Here is a 22328-nt window from a genome sequence, read left to right as displayed (position 1 = left end):
TAAGGACTGGCTGTATCTCCTCTCTGCCTGTTGGCAACACCAGGAAGTCAGTTGTTTTCCTGAGCTTCTGGGGGTCACAGCACTGCAATGGGAACTGTAGAACAAAACAGGAGTCGAGACCTAGGTGAAGGGGGCCAGCGCCTCCACACCTGTGGGTATTTCTCGTCAGGTGGGACGAGAGATTGAGAAAAGAAATAAGAAAAATTTTTCTTAGTACAGATCAAAATGGAATTTCTTATGTCTTCCTTTTTCTACATAGACACAGTAACAGTCTGATCTATCTTTCTTTCCCCTGCACCCAGGTGCTGCCTTGGTGGCACTTGAGGAGTGGTTAGGAGATGGCATAAGCACAGAGGCCCTGACTGACAATATGACTGGGGGCTCAGGAATGTCATAGAGCCAGGCAGAGCAGGCAGCCTGGGGCTGAGTGGAGTGAGCAGGAGAGTGAGCTCTGCAGGCAGGTCTCCAATGCTTGCTGTCAGTCCCTGGGCCAGTTCTCTATGCCTCAGTATCCCTCATCTGTAAGCTGGGCTTGATAACACCTCATGGGCTGTGGGGAGGATTACACGGAGAACATGTAAAGTGCTGACTGTTAGCAAGAGTTCGGGAATGCATTGTTCCATCATCAAGTAGTATACTGTTAATATTGAAGGAAAAGGCATGAACGAGGGTCTTAAACAAGCGATGGGAACGAGATGGAGAGCATAAAGGAAGAGGTTATAGTAGGGACAGCAAGTAGGACAAGAAGGGGAAAGTCCATGCACTTTCAAACCATATGGGCTTGAGTTCAAATTCTAGTCCCACTGCTCACTGGCTGTGTGACCTCAGGCAGGGCACACAACTCTCTGAGCCTCAAATTAGTTTCCTCATCTGTACATGAGGGTACCAGCCCTCCTTTGTAGGGGGTAATGAGGATTAATCAAAACAATGGATCTGATAGGCTCTGCAGTGCTTATCCAGTACCTGGTGAGTGAATTTTCCTCCCAGAGGTGGTGTCCTGTGGGCTTGAAGAATAAAGCCCAGATGGCAGGGCTGAGGGACAAGGGGAGGGGCTGAGCTCCACCCAGCAGCTGGGGCATTGAGCACGTTCTCTGTGCTCTGCCTCTGTGGGTCTGGAGGAGCACCAAAGATGGGGCTGTAGCCCATTCCCCTCACTCCTTCCTCGAAGGCGCAGACCACACACAGGAAACCAAGACCAGACAGAGCAATTCTGTCCCATGTGCCTCCAAATCAGGCAGTGTGAGTCCTGTGTTGTGACAAGCGTTGCGTGCTTCTGGCACGTGGCTGAGTCAGAGGAGGGCAGAGGGAAGGGGAGGTCCAGTTCTAAGTGCCGATGTTGACGCTGGAATCAGCCTGCCTGGATTCAGATCCTGACTTCACTTCTCACTAAGTGATATGCAAGTCACTCTCTGGCCCACTCTCCTCATCTGCAAAATGGGGAAAATGGAGTCTGCCTTATGATAATTGTGGCTCAGGTGAAATGATGCACGTAAGAGGCCTGGCTTGCTGCCCTCGGTAAGTGGCGGCTGCTATGACTGTTTATAACAATAATACAAAAACTACACTTAGCTCTGAAACAGTATAGTGGCCATGATTGATACTTTTGGATGACTCAGAAGGCCTTCCAGGGATTTCTAGGCCTTAAAGCCTTAATTAGGAGCACCAGTTCAGTGGATGTGCTGATAAAAAGTGAGTTCCAGCGTGAATCCACTATACAGTTGACCCTCAAACACGGGTTTAAACTTATACATGGGTTTTCTTCCACCTCCGCCACTCAGGAGACAGCAAGACCAACCCCTTTTCTTCTTCCTCCTCCTCAGGATTTTCTCAATAATACTTGCTTTTCTCTAGCTTACTTTACTGTAAGAATACAGTATATAATATATATACAAAATATGTGTTAATTGGCAGTTTGTTACAGGTAAGGTTTCCAGTCAACAGGAGGCTATTAGTAATTAAGTTTGGGGGAGTCAAAGTTGTACATGGACTTTTGACTGCAGGAGGTCAGTGCCCCTAGCCTGTATGTTAAGAGTCAATTGTACTTACATTTTACCCCCAGAAAGAGTACCAATTATCTAGTAGGATTTTTGTCTTTCTTTTCCTTTCCCATTCCTTCCTTCTTTCCTTTTTCTCCCCGCTTCAGTAAGTAAATAACCCAAAAGACTCTCATGAGCATTTGGGGGACTGAAATACAATAGTCTCGAGTCTCAATCGACCACACTCAGGATAGGAGTTCCGCTCACATGGTGCCTGAGTTTCCTCTCCCAGGCCACAGACCTGAGGAGGTGAGGGCCTTGGCCTCTGGAGTTTGTGTGTGTGCTGACGTGTGTGGGTGTCAGAGCCCCCAAAGTCCCAGCTGCAGGTGCTGAGAAGGAAGAGGGCCTGTCTCAGGCCTGTCCTCTCAAGACCTGATGTTTCTTTAAACACCTGCAGCTATTCCTGTTCCCAGGGGAGAGTGCACAAAATGAAGCCACCTCCTACCACCAGAAGCACATGATCATGACCCTCCTGGCCTCTTTCTTGTACTCTGCACACCTGCCGGAGCGCCTAGCCCCAGGACGCTTTGACTACATCGGTGAGTGGGCAACAGCCCTGCTGCTCTGCTCATTGCCCACCTGGCTGGGCAGGGTCCTGTCCCTGACTCTAGCGCATGGAGCTGCAAAGGGCAGGGAGGGGCAGGGAGAAAGGCCAAGGTGAGTACCACTGCAAGTTGACAGAGGCCAGGGTGTCCGCAGCAGGTGCACTGTTAGGTAGTATGGGCAGGATGAAGGGCAGGTAGGCCCAGGAGCCTAAAGCATTCTGATGGGGTATGGAGCCAGTGTGTCCTATTGTCATCCAGAACATGGATCTCATTGTTAAATGAACATTGGGGCTGGGTGTGGTGGCTCACGCATGTAATCCCAGCACTTTGGGAGGCCAAGGTGGGCAGATTACTTGAGCCTGTGCTCAAGACAATCCTGAGCGACACAGCGAAACCCTGTTTCTACAAAAAACACAAAAATTAGCCGGGTGTGGTGGCGTGCGCCTGTGGTCCCAGCTACTTAGGAGGCGTTGGCTTGAGCCTGGAAGGTTAAGGCTGCAGTGAGCCATGATGGTGCACTGCACTCTAGTCTGGGCGAGTGCAGTGGGGGCAGCCGAGGACAGGAAGAGGAAAGACAGGATGAAGATGGCTCTGAGGGTACCAGATAACAGGGGGCTGTGCAGGAAAGGGAAAAGGGGAAAGCATCCTTCTTTGTCTTGAGCATGGTGGGCAGGAGGGGGCCAGGAGTTCATGGTAGAACAGTGGTTTCTCAAGGGGTGGTCATCAGCCAGCAGCATCAGCATCATCTGAGAACATGCAGATTCTCAGGCCCCACCACAGACCTCCTGAACCAGAAACTCCAGGAGTGAAACCCAATACTCACACAGAGGCCGAGTCATCCTCCAGATGAACCTGAGCTCACTGAAGCTCCAGAGGATGTGGTGGAGAGAAGGTGTCGGAGTCACGGGGGTTTCCACCTGCTGGCAGAGTTCTTTCCCCGCTCTGTCTAGGGAAGGAGGGACGGGGCCCTGCAGAATGTGCCTCCTCTGCTCTGGCTCTGGGACTGGCTAGGAGGAGGCATCCTTGCATCACTTCTGGTGAGGATGACAAGACTTTGGGGTGAGAGTTCCTTAGATGAGTACCTGGGAATCAAAGGACCAGTCATTGTCCCCACCAGGGTGGGAAGCTTGCTTCTCTCCAAGCCCATTTTGTTCCTGATTTTCCATCTCCTCCCACTAAGAGATGTGGTCAGATGCAGTTTGTTTGATCTGATTCAAGTTTTTATCTCTTTTCCCACTTTTGTTGTGTCAGAAGGGGTTGTAACTAGCAAAATGCTTAGAGAACAGATTTCCAAAAAGGAGGAAAAGGAGAGGCCAGGGAATCGGAGTGATCAGCATCCTGACTGCCACGTCCATCTCCCCAGCCCCCTTGACAAAGTAGAGGTGTCTGTGTAGCAAGTTTTGGGGTTGCTGGAAAAGTAGCCCTGAGCCTTCTTTTGCTACCACTCAGGTTTCTTAATAACATTTTATTTATTCAACTCTGTCCCATCTTCTTGGGCCTAGGGATACAGAACTGAAAAACACCCCTCTGGGGGACATTTCCTAGACAATAGTTCATGACAGATCATTAACAAGATTTGGGACATTCTCAGTCCTTAACTGAGTCTGCTGGAGGTGGGAATCCCTCTCTGGCCATGAGCCCCAGGTTTCCTGGGAAGTGCTGGCCTGGCATGGTTTGGCTCAGAGGAAGCTCCTCCCTATTCCTGTTAGGCAGGATTGTTGAAATCACTCTTCCTGCTGCAGCCACATTTCAGATACATCCAATGCTGATGGCTCTTTCTGTCTTTTATCTCATGCCCCAGTGGAGACAGGTTTGAGCCTCAGCTGGAGAAGGTGGCTAGTTACCGCTCTGCTTTGCCCTGTGTCCTGAGAGCACAGCTCTCTGCTGGAGATGAAATCACTTTGCTGCATCACATACACATTTGGAAATCATACACAGCCCATTAGTATAGCTTGAGTAAGGCAGGCATGGCAGCTCCAGGCACACCTTCTTCCTGGAGACAGATACTGGGGGCCTCACAGCTCCCTGCTGTAGGAAACTTGTCAGACATCCACTTGAGAATCCTCAACCCTTCTACATTCTTATTCCTAACTCTGCTCCTGCTCAATAGTAGAGGTGGCCAGGCTGGATCAAGTCCTAGGACACATTTATTGCGTATTTCTTCTGAGATAGGTCCTGAGGGTGCAACACTAAATTTTCAATTTTTCTAGAGATAGGATCTCACTGTGTTGCCCAGGCTGGTCTCAAAAATCCTGGGTTCAAGCAATCCTCCTGCCTTGGCCTCCCAAAGTTCTGGGATTATAGGTGTGAGCCAGCATGCCCAGCCTTTTTATTTTATTTTTTTTAAACCAAAAGAGAATCCTTATTTAACTTTTATGTTGTATTAGTTTGCTAGGGCTGCCATAACAAAGTATCACAGACTGTTGTGGTCTAAACAACTGAAATTTATTTTCTCACAATTCTGGAGGCTGGAAATCTGAGATCAAAGTGTTGGCAGAGTTGGTTTCTCCAGAGGCCTCCTCTTTGGCTTGTTGATGGCCGTTCTTTCCATCTGTCTTTACATGATCTTTTTCTCTGTATACATGCATGTCTGTGTCCTAACCTCCTTTTTTTTTTTTTTTTTTTTGAGACAGAGGTCTCTGTCTGTCGCCCAGGCTAGCGTGCAGTGGTGCAATCTCGGCTCCCTGCAAGCTCTGCCTCCCGGGTTCATACCATTCTCCTGCCTCAGCCTCCTGAGTAGCTGGGATTACAGGTGCCCGCCACCACGCCCGGCTAATTTTTGTATTTTTAGTAGAGATGGGGTTTCATTATGTTAGCCAGAATGGTCTTGATCTCCTGACCTCGTGATCTGCCCGCCTCAGCCTCCCAGAGTGCTGGGATTACAGGCGTGAGCCACCGTGCCTGGCCTAACCTCCTTTTCTTATAAGGACACCAGTCACAGTGGATTAGGCCCATCATAGAGACTTCATTTTTACCTAATTATTTCTCTAAAGATCCTATCTGCAAATATGGTCTCATTCTGGGGGTTAAGACTTCAGCACATGTATTTTTCAGGGACATCATTCAGCCCATGACACATGTGATCTCCTCCTTACTCCTGGGGTCTGAGGGTTGTCCCCCAAAGCTGCCCCTGACCCTAGGCATTGGACTTGTTTCCTCGCCAACCACCAACCACCCAGCATGTCCCTGTCTCTGTCACTCCCACTACCCTCTACTCTGCTCCCAGGCTCTGTGATGAGCACCATGTAAGATGGGTCCAGCATGGCATTGGCGAGGAAGAATCCTAGTCATATCTGTGACTAACTGGCAGTAGGGAGAGGTCCACTTGGTTAGTGGCCAACAGAAAATTCAGCCAGCTTCTCCCTGAGCATTGAATGAAACTCTGAGCTGATCAGTGCTGGCTCTCCAGAGATGACCTTTGGTGCCTAATTTTTTCATCTGAAAAATGAGACTGGTGGATAGTTGTTTTAAAAAAGAATTTGGATTTGGTTTTCTCTGATGGACCTTTTATTTTTCCCATATTGCTTCTTAAAAATAAATTTATTAAGGTGTATATCACATATTCAATAATTCCCCAATGTCAAGTATACAATTTAATGATACTTTCAGTAAATTCACCATACATCAGTTTTAGAACATTTTCATCCCCTCCATCAGACCCATGCACTGTTAATCCCTATTCTCACCCCCTGTTGAAGCAGCCACTAATCTACTCTCTGTCTTTATGGATTTGCATATTCTGGAGATTTCATATAATATGTGGTCTCCTGTCTGGTTTCTTTCACTTAGCATCATTTTTAGCATACATGCCATAGCATGTATCAGTACTCATTCCTTTTCTTTTTTTGAGACGGAGTCTCGCCTCTTGCCTCTGTAGGCTGAGTGCGGGTGGTCGGATCTCAGCTCACTGTAGCTCCACTCCGGGTTCACGCCATTCTCCTGCCTCAGCCTCCCGAGTAGCTGGGACTACAGGCACCTGCCACCATACCTGGCCCACCACCTCGCCCAGCTAGTTTTTTGTATTTTTTTAGTAGAGACGGGGTTTCACTGGGTTAGCCAGGATGGTCTCGATCTCCTGACCTCGTGATCCGCCCGTCTCGGCCTCCCAAAGTGCTGGGATTACAGGCTTGAGCCACCGCGCCCGGCCAGTACTCATTCCTTTTCATTGCTGATCTTGACGGCCTTTTGTGTTTGCCATAGGTCACAGTCACCAGCTGTTTCACGTGTGTGTGATCCTGGCCACGCATATGCAGATGGAAGCCATACTTCTGGACAAGACTCTGAGGAAGGAATGGCTCCTAGCCACCTCCAAGCCCTTCTCTTTCTCTCAGATAGCCGGAGCCATACTTCTGTGCATCATCTTCAGCCTCAGCAACATAATTTATTTCTCAGCTGCTCTGTATCGGATTCCCAAGCCAGAATTACACAAAAAAGAAACATGACTCAGACCATAAGCTTTTCATGCCAAATGTCAACATAAAGCTGCAACACCAAGCCGGAGGCGGTTACAACTTACCATGGCCTAAAATATTCATAATGGTTGGTGTCTTTTGAATGAATTCATGTCAAAAAGGTATTCAGCTGGCGAAATTTCTCCAAATGTACACTGGTTCTGTGTGTGTGATTTTAAAAGGAGAACATGGTTCAAGCAAGTCCTTGTTAAGGCAGACTACTGATATTTCATTAATTTTAAATTTACTTAAAATGGGGTTTTTTTATTCTATTTAAACAATTGGATTAAGCATATTACCCTGGAGCTTTGTAATATTTTTAAAAAAATGAATCTTGCTTCATTTGATGAATTTCATGTCACAAAGCTTCTCTCAAGAGCTCTCGTAGTGGCCTGTTGACTTCTTCGGGAGAATGAGTCAGGTCAGTCACTGGGAGGACCTGTGAAAGGAAGTTGGTCACTGAGCGCCTTGGGGACTGGGAAAACATTCCAGAATGAAGAGAGCTGTTTGGGGAGAGACCTTCTTCCCTTCTCCACCTAGTGAAGGGAGAACAAAAGGGGAGTCCTCTCTTCCCACAAATCCATTCTGCCTTCAAAGTGCAAGTTCTCATGTCATTATGGATTTGGAATTCATCAGTTTTTTTCTTAAAAATCCACAGCAGGGTGTCATGTGTTCTGTTATGCTGTTTTCTGGTTGCCAGTTTGATCTGCAAAGTATTATTCGGTGCAGGTAAAATGTGTTAAACTCTAAGAATTGGCTGAGTTAATCTCAATTGGTTGTGCTCATCTGCCACCTTTTAAACCAAAGGAAATTGCTATATTTGGGGATGTCATACATTTGATATTGCTTCAAGATTTCAAATATGCTGCAAAATTCAGTATCCATATGCATAAGATGTTAATGACCTTGCCAGTGGGATGGTCACATATAATGTTCTCAAGCTTTACTGTGAATCAGAAACATCTAGTAAGCTTGTGACAAATGCAGACTCCTGGGGAAAACCACAGGGTTCTGCTTCACTAGGTTAAATGTAGGTTTTGTAGAGGAGATCTGCACTGGAGCAAGTCTCCCAGATGGTTCTAATACAGGAGGGCCAGAGGCCAAACTTGAAGAACTGCTGGTGTTACACATTCCAGAAGGCACTGGACCTATCACCTTCGCTTCACCTGATCTCAAGTTTTAGCAACTCACCAACTAAGGCGTACCCCCCATTTTATGTTCCAGAGTTTTCTGCTCTGAATAGTTCTAAAACACTGAGCATTTTCCCATTTGTTGTATTACTGATTAAAGTTCAGTATTTCCTGGTGTTTTCAGGGAACACAGAAATGCGGATGCAAAACACTTTTGACAGAGGCCCATCAAACCCTGATCTGCACTTGTTAATGACTTAAGGGGCCTTCCTCACAATGTAAGATCCTCTTTGCTGACTCAGGAATACCCCACATCTTAGACTACTGCCTCTACCATTAACTAGCCCAGACATTTGAATGCCCTTGTAAATAGCTCACTGTCTAATCCTCTAAGGACAAGTAACAATTTATATTGGATGAGAGTGGTCAAGAAATATGATTTCGTTAGTTTTATTATCTGTTTACTTCCTCTGGGGAAGGCAGATGATAAAACTGTATGGGCTGGTAAATTTTCGGTACATTAATTGCAAGCTGCATGACAAAATTTGTTTTTTTGGCAACAATCTGACATTATTAGTGGAATTCCATACCAACAGGGCCGTGGGCTTCCATTTCATCTTACTGTAACTTCAATTTTATGGCAACAAAAGGTACAAAGTTTAAATACCCCTTTCTGGTAATGCCAAAGACATACAGTGTTTTAAATTCTCTACTTTATAGATAACAAAATAATGTTTAGCTCAGTAAGAAATGAAGTAATGAGTGATCAATCTGAAGGATTTTTAGATTATTTAATCTTTGCTTATGTTGCTTTTTCACATGATTAATGATGAAAATGAAATGTTAAATCAACAAAATAACATCCAGTGTTTCATAACATTTTTAGTAAGTTTGGTAAACTTTAGTCCCATTATATACTTTTGGGGACAGTGTTATAAATCAGAATTTTACAACAGTTTGCAGCACACTGATTTGAAAGTTTCCACTGCAAAATGAGAAAGGGTTCAAATATATTAATTATTATTAAGTATTAAGTGATAGGCATTAGATGTCTAATGTGCGTATAATTTCATCCAAGCCATTTCAGAAAGTCTAAAAGGTTGGCAGGGGTCAGCTGAAGACCTCACTGGAATGGGTCTCAATTTTTAAAAAGTGTCTCACTACACTTAAGAGATGTGACACATTCCCATTGGTAACAATTGCTCACCATGGCATTGTCTCAAAAAAGGCTATGGTGGCGAGGGTGGCACATTCCTAATGGAATGTACCTCTCCTCGCTCCCCTTGCTTAAGAAGCGCTACTCTAAAATTTACCAGACCTTACAACTGTGATAAAACTTGAATATGTAGGAATAAGGCCATTCAGTTAACTTTACCTCCCTTTACCCATTGAAGGGGTTCCATTGCTTAGTTTTTAGAAAATAATTCTCATCTTTTTTCTAAAGAAATGAATTTTTGGCTGGTCTGAAGGTAGTGAGTTAGCTCAATTGATTGTTCACAGTCAGTTATAGGTCAAGCTCCTTGTTCTACTCTTCCCCTCTTCTCACTACTGCACTTCACTAGTCTTAAAATAAAGAACGAATGAATGAATTAATTAATCTGTAGCTGGATGCAGCGGCTCATGCCTGTAATCCCAGCACTTTGGGAGGCTGAAGTTGGAGGACTGCTAGAGCCTAGGGGTTTGGGACCAGCCTGGACAATAGAGCCAGACACTGTCTCTATTAAAAAATTTTAAAACTAGCTGGTTGTGGTGGTGCATACTTGTGGTCCCAGCTACTGTGGAGGGTGATGTGGGAGGATTGCTTGAACCCAGGAGTTGGATGCTGCAGTGATCTATGATTGCACCATTGCACTCCAGACTGGGCAACAGGGTGAGACCCTGCCTCAAAAAAACAAAAAAAGAATTTGCAATTGTTGGTAGGATGTTGTGGGAAATTTAGAGGCCTTCTGAGTATAAAGTGGTTTAAATATTTGGTCTGCTGAAGTCTTTCTGGAAGTGTTGCACAACACTTCAGAACATATTATTTGAATGTCAGCCTCTCATTTTCTAGTCAACAATCCATTAAGGCAAAGACCTGTTTTCAAACTCAGATGTTCTCCAACTTACACTAATGTCTGGTTTCTTGAACTATGTGAGAGAAAAAAATAAACAGAATTTATTTATTATCATAAAGTCATCCTGTTTGCCACTTAATTTGGTTATGTTTTATCTACCACACTGCAAGCGTGTTCATTCACCATGAGAAACAGATCCCTGTACACATGTATATCAGTAGATCATCAATGAATAGTTAGTGCTTAGGATGTATAGAATGGCCACTGTCCTAGGAATTGGGGATACGCAAATGAAAAAAACCTATAATGTCCCTCCCCGAAGAGGCTAGTGTTCTGGTTGGGCAGGCAGACAAGATATATAGATGAATCCAGATAATAAGTGCTGTAAAGAAATTAAGCCTAGTAGGGCATGTGAATTGATGGTCACTCTGATAAGCTGACATTTGAAGAAGACTTGATGGGCATAAAGGAGCCAGTCTTGTCAGCTTGTCAGGGGAAGGCACTGCAGGTTGAGCTAAGTAGAGGGGTCCCAAGGCTGGCAGGTACTTGTTCTACTGGAAGGATGTTAACTCCAGAAAATATCTGGATGACTTGACTTTTGAAGAATTCTGAGATTTGCCTGATTTTTTTTCCCTTGAGAAATTGCCTATAGGGCTTTCCTATGTCTCTTGGTACTTGCATGGAATGTGTCAACTCGTAAGAAATGAACTTCAGAGAGTTGCCACGCTCATTCTCTTAATGCTAAGCAACAGATTTCTGAAACAGGCTGAACTTTTTTTGCCTCCTCCAGAACACAGAAGGAAAGGCCTTCTTTTTTTTTTTTTTTTTTGAGACGGAGTCTTGCTCTGTCGCCCAGGCTGGAGTGCAGTGGCGCAATCTCGGCTCACTGCAAGCTCCGCCTCCCGGGTTCACGCCATTCTCCTGCCTCAGCCTCCCGAGTAGCTGGGACTACAGGCGCCCGCCACTGCGCCCGGCTAATTTTTTCTATTTTTAGTAGAGACGGGGTTTCACCATGGTCTCGATCTCCTGACCTTGTGATCCACCCGCCTCGGCCTCCCAAAGTGCTGGGATTACAGGCGTGAGCCACCGCGCCCGGCCAAAAGGCCTTCTAAATAGTCACAGTTACCTGGGTTTTTTCCCCCTTTCTGTGTATGTTATTTATTTGAAATATAGTTCAAGTCATTTGTTTCTTTTTGTGTAAATATTACAGTCCCCCAACCCCCCAACACACACACACACACACACACACACGTTGATTTTATTAATTTGTGTTTTGTGTATGTAAACATTAACATCTAACCATCCATGTTACAAATGGCCTGGTGAGAAAGATTCATGGCCTGGGAACCTGAGACAATGTTTCCAAGGCCACTGAGTGACCAGCATGCCCTGGGAGGGAACAGTGTGCGCAGTATGTCCAAGCTCCCAAGGCAGTGCTGTCTCCATTTTACTGCCTCCCCTCAAACACTCTGGGCTTCAGCAGTTTCTGGTCATTGGTGTTTACTGGGTTCCCACAGCTGGACTTGCTTATCTGGGTGTTTGGATTAACACATGGTTTCAAATTTGTGTAGTGTCAGCCCCTCTTCAATGATTTGGATAAGACTCTCCTGGTCCAATTTAATAGTTTCTAATAAAGTTAAACTTACCATAAGACCCACAATCCCACCTAAGACAAATACAAACACACCTACATAAAGACTTTTACACAAATAATTATACCAGTTTCATAATCTCCAGAAAGTGGAAACAGTCTAAATGTCCAACTGGTGAATGAATAAGTTGTCCTGCATTCACACAGTGGAAAAGACTCAGCAACAAAAAGGGAACAAATTACTGGTACATGCAACATGTTGTTGAATATCAAAGCATTATGCTGAGTGAAAGAAAAGACACGCTGGAAAAGGCAAAAGTATAGGGAAGAAAATCAGAAAAGTGGCTGCCAAGGCCTAGGAGTAGGGGCAGCACAGAGGATTTTCCACTGTGATGGAAATATACATTTGATGTGATTACAGCATACTATGTATTTGTCAAATACATAGGACAACACAACTAAAAAGGGTCCGTTTTACTGTATATAAATTATACCTAAAATACTTGACTTTAGAAAGAAAAAAGCCCCTCAGTTCTCCTCTCCCCGCCCTCCTACCCTCACTCCTGCTCTGGATCTCTAATTCTGTGGTAAAATGCAAATCTTTTAATGGCTACAGGGAGCCCTTTGCTATTTTTGAATAGAGAAATGATGTCATTATTTGGTAGTTTTAAGGAAATTAATAAGCCAGAGAGCTTTAATACAGAAGTGAGGGAGGAAGAAGAAACTGACCTGAAGAGAAGCTGGAGGTGGTGCGGTGTAACTGGGTCCTCAACTGGAGTGTTCTTTGAAGGGATGATTCATTCATCCCCTTCAAGCCATGTATGGGGCACCTGCACTGCGAGGCTCTGGGCATGCAACAATGCCATCTAGTGAGGCTGTGGGGATAAGCCAGTAGAGAAGACAGGAATGAACAGTGACTGCCAATTGGAATGTGAGTGCTGAAACAAGTCAACAGGTGCAGTGAGTGGGAAAGGGCAGTTTTGGGGGCATGGGGGCTGTACCACAGGACCCAGTATCCACAGCAGGGTAGCTGGCAGATCTGCAGAGAACTGAAGGCAAGGCATTGTCAGAGGAAAGGAGGGAGAAGAGCGTGTTAGCACAGAGAATGGCATGTGAGCCCAGCGTGTTCAGGGCGCTGCAATTCAACATGACTGGAAGGGACGGGGCAGTGATGGGTGATGGGCCCCAGAGGAAGCGCCTCAGGGCCCTGTGGTGGGTCTCCAACAATGGGGAAGCACTGCAGAGTTTCATACAGGTGTGTGACATAATCAGATCCGTGATTTAGAGGTGAGCAAAATTGAAACTGGATTGGAAGGTGGCAGCAGAGAGGCCTGTTAGGACACTGCTGTCTTCATTAGACAAGAGATGATGGTGGCCAACGAGATGGAGAAAAGTGGAGCGGTTTGGAGGTTTGGCTACTTAGTATGTAGAACTGTTAAGATTTAGTGATTGAATATTGAGACAGAAGAAGACAGAAAAGCCAAAAATGGTGCCTTAGACTCTGGCTTGGCAGATGCCATCCACTGAGAGGGAGCAAGTTTGGGAGAAGAGATTAGAATGTGTTAGGATGTGAGATGAGATTAGAATGTGAGATGCTTGTGGGATATCAAAGTGGAGAATCCAGAAGACAGTTGGATATATGGCTCTGGAGCTCAGAAGAGCAAACATGAATGGTATGTGAAGCCATATGAGTGCTTGAGAGTGCCTAGGGAGAAGGTACACCTAGTGACCAGCTCTAAACCCTGAACCACAACATTTAAGGGAGAAAAAAAGAACTCACAAAGGAGATTGAGAAGGAAGGGCTAGACAGCTAGGAGAAAAAATAAAGGCATGATAAGAAAGGAATGGGCAACATTTTTTAGTGTTGTTAAGAAGTCAAGACAGACAATGGTCAATTAGATTTAGCATCGAGGAAGTGGTAATTTTGGTAACAAAAGTTCCAATGGAGAGTCTGAGGTAGAAGCTAAACTGAAGAGCAACTAGGAGATAAGTAGTCAGCAACCAAGCCCAATTCCGAAATGATAAACATTCCAAACTCTAGGCCGGGCGCGGTGGCTCAGGCCTGTAATCCCAGCACTTTGGGAGGCCGAGGCAGGTGGATCACTTCAGGTCACGAGTTCGAGACCAGCCTGGCCAGCATGGTGAAACCCCATCTCTACTAAAAACACAAAAAAATTAGCCGGGCATGGTGGCACACGCCTGTAGTCCCAGCTACTCGGGAGGCCGAGGCAGGAGAATCGCTTGAACCCCAGAGGCGGAAGGAAGTTGCAGTGAGCCGAGATCTCGCCACTGCACTCCAGGCTGGGTGACAGAGACTCCGTCTCAAAAAACAAAACAAAACAAACAAACAAAATAACACTCCAGGCTGGGTGACAGAGACTCCGTCTCAAAAAACAAAACAAAACAAACAAAATAAACTCTAGCTTGACAACAAAATCCTAATGATTCAAAGACTTCCACATAAGAAGCAAAGCAATAAAAGCACTAGGAAACAAAAAACGGGAAATAAAATAAAAAACTCAGAATGGATATATTTTTCTAGTATGACACAAAACAGAAGCCATAAAAGACAGACAAATCTGTCTACCTGAAATTTTTTCTAAGCTGTCACAAAACATACAAATAAAAATAACCTAAATGTGAACAATAAAAATATTTAAACTCGTATTTTGGATGAGGACCAATTTTTTTTTAATATAAGAACTTTCACAACTCATTAAGAAAAACTAACAACCGATAGAACAAAGAGGCAAAGAATATGAACACAGTTCATAGAGAAGGAATTAAAAGGGCTCTTAAATATATGAACAGACAACATCATTTATCTGAAAATAAATGAAAAATTTAATTACATGTTTTTTCTCACCAGTTGATAACAGATATCAATAGATTGATATCTACTAAAAAGTTTGATAACACTTTGAGAATTGTGGAGAAATAGGCACTCTCATACAGGCTGGTGGGAGTGTGCATTTGGACAGCTTATGGAGAACAATTTGCAATATCTGTGAAATGTTACACATGTGTATACTTTGACTCAGCAATTCTGTTTCTAGAAATGTGTCCTACATGTTTACCTGCATCGTATAAATTTCCAAGTTTATTCACTATAGCTGTATCTGTAATAGCAAAAATTGGAACCATCCTAATGTGCAATGTAGGGGTGGAAAAGGTGTGATACTTTTCTTTACCCATCTTAAGGGTCACAGCTGACATTACCATAACAAAAGACAGGTTAACAAGATAAATGGATAACTAATTTATTGAATCACAGTTTTATGTGGTGTAAGTGCCTTCAGAAATGAAGACCCAAAGACCCAGGGAAAGCTGTCCATTTTTATGCTTACATGAGATGAAGAAAGGACAGCTGTGTAGAAATGTGATTGGACAAAAGGAGTATGATCTAATGGTAACAGACTGAAGGAGGAACCCAGCAAGTCCTGTCTGTTCAGATTCTTGTTGGCCTCTCTGTGTAGCTTTCCTTCTTCTTGAATGTAGGGCAAGACCCTTTTGGAACCAGGGTCTTATGACAAGGTACATCAAAGAATTTCTTTATGGCCAGCTCTTACACAAAAAGGTGGGGGAAGTCTAGATTAATATTTCTAGGTTTTTCTAGAATAATGTTTCTGGCTTGCTTGGGTGAAGAGGGGTTCTAGTTTCCATGACCCGCCTTGGGGAACAGAAATTCTGATTTCTATTATTTGCTTTAGGAGACACGGAGGGGTGGGAGACAAGAAGGCAGGAGAAAGTCAGAGAGAGACTTTGCTTTTAAGGCTTCTCTGAGGCACTTTCAATCTTCTTTAGTTCAAAGCACTCAGTGTGCCAAAGAGCCATACTTTGGGGTGTTGCTTCCTGAGCACCAACGATATGGGCCAAGGATATTAAATTGTGACTATCCTTACCAGTGCTGTGGTCCTTTAGGAAGTTGATAAGGGGCTAGAATTCAATGAGAGCACAGGTGTAGATGTGTATTTGATAGTCATCAGCTTAGGGTCAAAGACTGAAGTGATACAGAATCAGTTCATCTAAGGCAAGAGAGTAGGTTCTAAAGGGCAACCCTTCAAGGGTAAGGACCAAATTTTATTCATCTCCGTAAGGCCAGGATCAAACACAATCAAGATTTGATAAAATAGGCCGGGCGCGGTGGCTCACGCCTGTAATCCCAGCACTTTGGGAGGCCAAGGTAGGCGGATCACATGAAGTCAGGAGTTCCAGACCACCCTGGCCAATATGATGAAACCTCATCTCTACTAAAAATACAAAAATTAGCTGGGCGTGGTGGTGCGCGCCTGTAATCCCAGCTACTTGGGAGGCTGAGGCAGGAGAAATGCTTGAACCTGGGAGGCGAAGGTTGCTGAGGTGAGCTGAAGACTGCAGTCCAGCCTGGGCGACAGGGCAACTCCATCTCAAAAAATAAAAAAGGAAAAAAAAAAGATTTGATAAAATAATGTACATATAGGACAGAGCTGGAGGGAAACCCAGGAAAGTTGAATCAGAGAGAGAAAAGAAGCCAAGATAATGTGGTGACTTGGAAGGCAGAGAGAGGGAGCCTGAGACTCGGAGCAGGGCACAGCACAGGAATACAACACTTTTCACCAGAACGACATTCCGACCTCTGAATCAACCCTGGAAAGGCCCCTCCATTGAACTTCTTGTGATGGAGGAAAAGAAACCCTCAATTTCCTCATCGAAAGGCGGAACAGTTTAAATACCATACCTCAAGATCGCCCTCCAGCCCTGACACACAACTCCGCAGCCCTTTCAGCGTCGGTCGCCTAGGAGACAAACGCCACTTCCGGTAGCGCAGTCACTTCCGCGGAGGTCCTGCCGCTCCCTGCGGACGGGCGCTGATTGGCCCGTTTGAAATACGCCAGGCGGGAGCTCACCTGGGCTCTTAGCGCCGCCGCCGGCTTCTCCAAGCACCGCACTTTAGCCGCGGGGTCCCAGTTCTTGCTGCCGGTCCTAACGTCCGGCAGTCTTCGCCAGCCCGCCGTTCCGCGCGCGCGTTTGGGCAGCGTGGAGCCTGTTGCCATGAAGTCAGCGTGAGTACGAGGCCACAGAGCAGGGAGGGAGGGCGGACGGGGGCCGGGGCCGCGGGGCTTGGACAGGCGTCTCCACGCAGGCCGCGGCCGGATGCGGGCAGCGCGGACGGCGTCCGGCTCGGTGCTGCTGCGGCCGCGACCCCAAAGTGGGAACCTTCACGTGTGGCCGCTCCGCGGGAGCCTGGGCGCGGAGCCCCCTGCCGCGTCGCCCCCAGCCGCCCCGACTGGGCCTCCAGAGGCCAGGAAGCGTCGGCTTGAAGCCGGGGGTGTTTTATGCGGCACCCGGTTCCCGATAGCGGGGCTATCCTCCTCGGGTCCCCGGGACAGCCTTCCCCTTCTCAAGTTCCCCTTCTCCCTCGCTGGCTGCCGCCGCCGCCTCCAGAGCGCAGTTGGCCGAGTGAGTGCGGATCGGGGGTGGTCTCGCGTGTGGAGCCGAGCGAGTGTGCTGGGCAATGGTTAGGTGGGCTCCGTTTCTGGAGAGCCCTGGCACCGGTGATCGCCGCGAGCTTTTTTTTAGCCCAGCACCCTGTCCTTGAGGCCGAGCCCATCCGCTTAACACAGGCCAGTTACTTCTGCTGTATTTTGTGGCCGCAGAGAACCCCCGCCCACATTCCAAAGCCAATATTTTCGGCGCAGCATCGTTCCTGGGTAAAGAAGTATTTGTCGTGCAAAGGAGAGGATTGGCTTTATTACCATTTAGGGAGTTGTTTGCAAAAGGCCACTTGTTTATTAAGAGGCCGAAGTCAAAATCTTTAGATGAAAAAAATTTATATATAAGAAATATACGTTGAGTTTAAGTTAAGCCCACCACAATGTGTTTGCACTGAACAACACGAATCTGCTTGTGTTTCATCTGAGAATATGTTTTGAAAAATATTTTAAAATTACAGTCAAAGCCAATAGTCTCACTTAATTTTAATATGTTAAATGTATATCTAGCCTATAGGTAAATGTGAAGGGAAAAAGATGAGATGCTAGAGAAGCGGTGAAATCAATCAAAATAACTTTTTGATTGCCCCTACTTAAGAAACCAAGAAATTGGCAGTTTGGGACCGGATTTTTTTGGAGACAAAGAGTAATCGTTTTGAGCATTCAATGACTGGTTGTTCCTTGAAAGTACAGGCATAAATCTTGTCGAAAGAATGGATTCCTCCGTGTGCATTTTTATAGTGTATTGAAGTTAATCGGTTGTCAGTCTGTAAAGTGTGGGCAGTTATTTGTAGATTTTTCAAATTTGTAGTACCTCTGTTAAATTGTTGCTCAAGAAAATATGCAAGCTATTTTAAGTATAGAACTAATCAGAGAATAAGTAGGTACATTTGGTACCAAAAATGTGTTTTAAAGCAAATTTTAATTACTTTTGGATTACGCATGCCATAAACACTCTGCTACTATGATTATTATTCATGTTATTTGGGATGCAGTGTTTTGGAACTGCTAACGGATAATTTACAGATAACCTAGAAAGATTGTGTAAGTTTTAGGTGAGGCTTTTGTATTAGTGTTGAACTGAAAAAAAAGTTATTGTTATTTTTTGAATCTATGACCAGGAGAGCTAAGACACCCCGGAAGCCTATCGTGAAAAAAGGGTCCCAAACGAACCTTAAAGACCCGGTTGGGGTAAGGTCTCCCTGTGAATTTATGTGTGTGTGTTTAAGAAACTTATCTCTTCAATCCTTTCTGTCTTATGTGTTTGCTTGGAAGGGAAGGAAGAAGACATGTGGAAATATAATCAAAGAACAATTAGTTAAATGGATGTACTAAATTCTGTAAAACTAGTTCTAGCTGTGAAATTTTCTCTGTAAGATTAATTAGTCCAGTAAAATGAAGTCTTCGGTTGTCAACTGCATACCTTCTGTAATTATAATTTGGCGAGTTAGATAATTAAAAATCTCCAACTGGGTTCATATTCATCCCAGAGAATATGAAGTGAGTTCATATGAACCCAGTTCATGCCATACAGTAACTGACGGCATGAAGGAGAGTTCCAAACTTCTTGGGACCGAGTTTAATTCAGTCTAATATCTACTCCTAATTCAAGTACGTCACTAGTTTCTGGCTTGGGAACTTGCTTTTAAAAGCAAATGTTAAATTATGAAAGAAAAATGAAGCAGGCAAAAGGAATAAGAATTTTGAAACAAAACAGCAAATGGCAAACAAAAAGCGTTCTTTGCTCTGAGGTATTTGAAATCTACCCCTCGCTGCCACTGGAGTGGGTCGCTGGCTCTGACTTAGGGGAACCAGGTGCTTTGCACACACCTGAATGAGTTTTCCTCAAGCCCCCTCCCCTGCTTTCAAAAATGTCTCTGTAGGCCGGGTGTGGTGGCTCACGCCTGTAATCCCAGCACTTTGGGAGGCTGAGGCGGGTGGATCACCTGAGGTCAGGAGTTCGAGACCAGCCTGGCCAGCATGGTGAAACCCCATCTCTACTAAAAACACAAAAAAATTAGCCGGGCATGGTGGCACACGCCTATAGTCCAGCTACTCGGGAGGCCAAGGCAGGAGAATCACTTGAACCCAGGAGGTTGCATCGAGCCAAGATCACACCATTGCACTGCAGCCTGGGTGATGAAACTCTGTCTCTAAATAAATAAATAAATAAATAAAAATGTCTTTGTATATTAAATGTCGGGTTAAGCTGACAAGTTTTTAAATTGACATCGATTTCCAAGAAATTCTAACAGTTTTAAAAATCTCACTGTGTGACATGTTGACTTTTACAGATATTAGTATAACTATTATTTGTGTACAATATAGTAGTAAATACACTGCAATTTGATTTTTATTATCAAAATTTATTTTAATTTTGTGTGTATTTAAAGTCTTCTCGTATCTAATATATGTTTGTATTTGTCAATCTCAAGTAGCAGATTTTAATTTTCATAGCTCTTGGAGATACAGAGCTCTAAAATTGAGAGACCACAAATGTTTGTTGAATGAATGAAGGAATGAATGAGAAGCTTAAGTGAAAAGTCAGGCAAAAGATCAAACTTTGTTCTTTAAGCACCTTCTTATTTCTTCAGGTATACTGTAGGGTGCGCCCACTGGGCTTTCCTGATCAAGAGTGTTGCATAGAAGTGATCAATAACACAACTGTTCAGCTTCATACTCCTGAGGGCTATAGACTCAACCGAAATGGAGACTATAAGGAGGTAATTCTGATTTGAACCAAGTTGTTTTTTCTCAATATGTTGTTTCCTGAATGACTTACATTTTTAAATGTAACAAAGTTCATTTGTGAGCCCACATTTTCGAAAGACTTATTTACTTCATTATAACCACTGTATCTAAAGTGTTTTTGACTTCTGCGATGCACAGACATATCTTTGGTATGCTGGAGTTAGAGGATTGCTTTTAGCAGATAATTTCTTACCCTGAGTATTATTGGTTTTTAGAGCATGTGTTAGGGATGATTTACTGTGGAATGATACATGATTGTACTAGGCAGTTTTATATATACAACTTCATGTGTGGAAATTAAAGTAACATTTAATAATAGGCATTGTATGCTTGCATCAATCTCCTAGGCAGTGTTTTTATTTTTAGTAAAATTTTGAACCAACTCAAAAATATTTAGCAAATGTGCTAAGCTAATAGCTGGAGGCGGGAAGGAGATTTTAAAAAAATGAGCATGATATACTCCTTGCCTTTAGAAAGTCTATAACTTAAGACATATGGTAAACAAATAATTCTCATATAAATAAGACAGAAAGTTAGGTGTGCTAAAGATGAGGGGACCGTGGGAATGCAGTAGGATTAATTCAGGCAGGCTACCATTTCTACTTCTAGCTATCACTCACTCTTTTGTGCCTACTATTCTTGTGAAATTGCTCTTCAGAAGAATACCAGTGGCCTCTTTGCTGCTAAATTTGATGTATACCTCTTCATCCTCATTATAACCTGTTTGTCAGCAGCACTCCCCTGTTTCCCGCTCCAGCTCTCCCTGTATCTCCAGCCGAAACCTTTTCTCTGGCTCTAAACATTCAGCCACTTACTTGATATCTCTGCTTGGATGTCACATGTGCATCTCAAATTTTACATGCCCAAAAAGGAGTTCTTGATTTTTCTTATTCCCTTTATAAATACTTCCTCCCTTGTTTTCTTCTCAAAGAATGGCACTGTCATCTGTCCAGTTGCTCAAGCCAGAAACCTGGTACCTACTGTTTACTTGCCCCCTCCTCATAACTAGTTCATTAATAGCTCCTATCAGTTATATTCCAACATGTGTCTTGAAACTGTCCTTTCATTTCCATCTCCACTGCCACCACCCTAGTCTGAGCCCCATTATTAACCACTGAGACCAGTGCTACTGTAATGAAGGAGTAGCTTTTTTATTTTTAATGCATCACAGCTGGGACTTTTGTACACTGTACCCGTGTGAGTTAGACAACAGGGAACTAGTTCATAATCTCTTCATAGAGATGAGCCTATTGAATACGGGCTGAAATACTGATAATTGGGCAGTGTCAAATGCCTGTAAAACTTTCTAAACATTTGGCCGGGCGCAGTGACTCATGTCTGTAATTCCAGCACTTTGGGAGGCCAAGGCTTGTGAATCACCTGAGGTCAGGACTTCAAGACCAGCCTAACCAATATGATGAAACCCTGTCTCTACTAAAAATACAAAGAAATTAGCCAGGCGTGGTGGGGCGTGCCTGTAATCCCAGCTACTCGGGAGGCTGAGACAGAAGAATCACTTGAACCCGGGAGGCGGAGGTTGCAGTGAGCCGAGATCGCACCATTACACTCCAGCCTGGGCAACAAGAGTGAAACTCCATCTCAAAAAACGAACAAAGAAAAAACAACTTTCTAAACATTTAAGTAGTCTTGTAACAGTTCTCAGACAGGCATTGGTTTGCTGAGTGTGCTTTGGGTATCATTGACAAGACTGCCAAAGCCCAACTGCCTCCACTTGACATCTTCTCTAATCCATTTCTACAGAGCAGACAGTGTTCTTTTAAAACATAAAGTCTCATCATTTTCCTATTCAAAAACTTTCAAGGAATAAAATCTTTAAACAGACAAAATCCTGCTTCATCCGCCTCCCATCTGTCTCTCCACCCTCCACCCTCATTCATCTTTTAGTATTTATCCAATCCTTTGAGTTCCTTGGATAAGGCAGAATCCTGGCTGTTAGCTGTTGCCTTAACCCGGACTTTTTCTGGACCTTAGCATGGGTCATTCTTGGGTTTCAGCTTAAATGTCACCTCAGGTCGTATAGACTGCGCAATCAGAAACAGCACCCCACAGCCCCTCACCCCTGATCTGTACTCTGTGTACCTCCTTTATATTACTTAACCACAATCTATTTATTTACCTGTTTATTGTCTTTCCTCTACTATAATGTAAACTTCCAAGGAATATGTACCTTATATGTTCTGTTCATCAGACAGTAAATATGGCTTCAGCAAGAATGCATGGTCTGGGGGGGTTTTATGGAGGAGCAGGTCTTTGAGGATATAATATGGTTAAACACTGA

At 44.3% G+C, this 22328-nt stretch overlaps 2 protein-coding genes and 1 long non-coding RNA gene across 15 annotated transcripts in view; 2 read left to right on the top strand and 1 right to left on the bottom strand.

Moving 5' to 3' along the window:
• PAQR5 (progestin and adipoQ receptor family member 5) overlaps positions 1 to 7250 on the top strand; it is a 97238-nt gene extending 89988 nt beyond the window's left edge. For all 4 annotated transcript variants that reach the window (XM_031668539.1, XM_031668540.1, XM_031668541.1 and 1 more), the window contains 2 exons: positions 2434 to 2575; positions 6782 to 7250. In XM_031668539.1, coding sequence (XP_031524399.1) covers positions 2434 to 2575; positions 6782 to 7023 — 384 coding nt within the window. In that variant the 3' untranslated portion in view covers positions 7024 to 7250. The remainder of the gene's footprint in view (positions 1 to 2433; positions 2576 to 6781) is intronic.
• LOC103885905 lies at positions 5 to 16597 on the bottom strand. 2 transcript variants are annotated; one of them, XR_649246.3, is made up of 5 exons: positions 16525 to 16597; positions 12537 to 12682; positions 7332 to 7471; positions 3405 to 3663; positions 5 to 94 (listed from the first exon to the last, which is right to left on the bottom strand). It is a non-coding gene; the product is annotated as an uncharacterized LOC103885905 (long non-coding RNA). The 2 variants fall into 2 exon arrangements; XR_649245.3 differs by lacking the exon at positions 7332 to 7471 and having other exon boundaries at positions 16525 to 16594.
• Positions 16598 to 16623: 26 nt separating this feature from the next.
• Positions 16624 to 22328, top strand: part of KIF23 (kinesin family member 23) — a 34873-nt gene continuing 29168 nt past the window's right edge. For 8 of the 9 annotated variants that reach the window (XM_017960734.2, XM_009210496.2, XM_009210497.2 and 5 more), the window contains exons 1-3: positions 16624 to 16849; positions 18400 to 18469; positions 19873 to 20001. In XM_017960734.2, coding sequence (XP_017816223.2) covers positions 16839 to 16849; positions 18400 to 18469; positions 19873 to 20001 — 210 coding nt within the window. In that variant the 5' untranslated portion in view covers positions 16624 to 16838. The remainder of the gene's footprint in view (positions 16850 to 18399; positions 18470 to 19872; positions 20002 to 22328) is intronic. The other variant, XM_003901123.4, reaches the window with a different exon arrangement.

The sequence above is a fragment of the Papio anubis genome, chromosome 7 (genome assembly GCF_008728515.1).
Source record: "Papio anubis isolate 15944 chromosome 7, Panubis1.0, whole genome shotgun sequence".
In the NCBI taxonomy this organism is placed as follows: Eukaryota; Metazoa; Chordata; class Mammalia; order Primates; family Cercopithecidae; genus Papio; species Papio anubis.
Note: the sequence above shows the minus strand (reverse complement) of the source record. Positions and strands in the feature narration are given on the sequence as shown.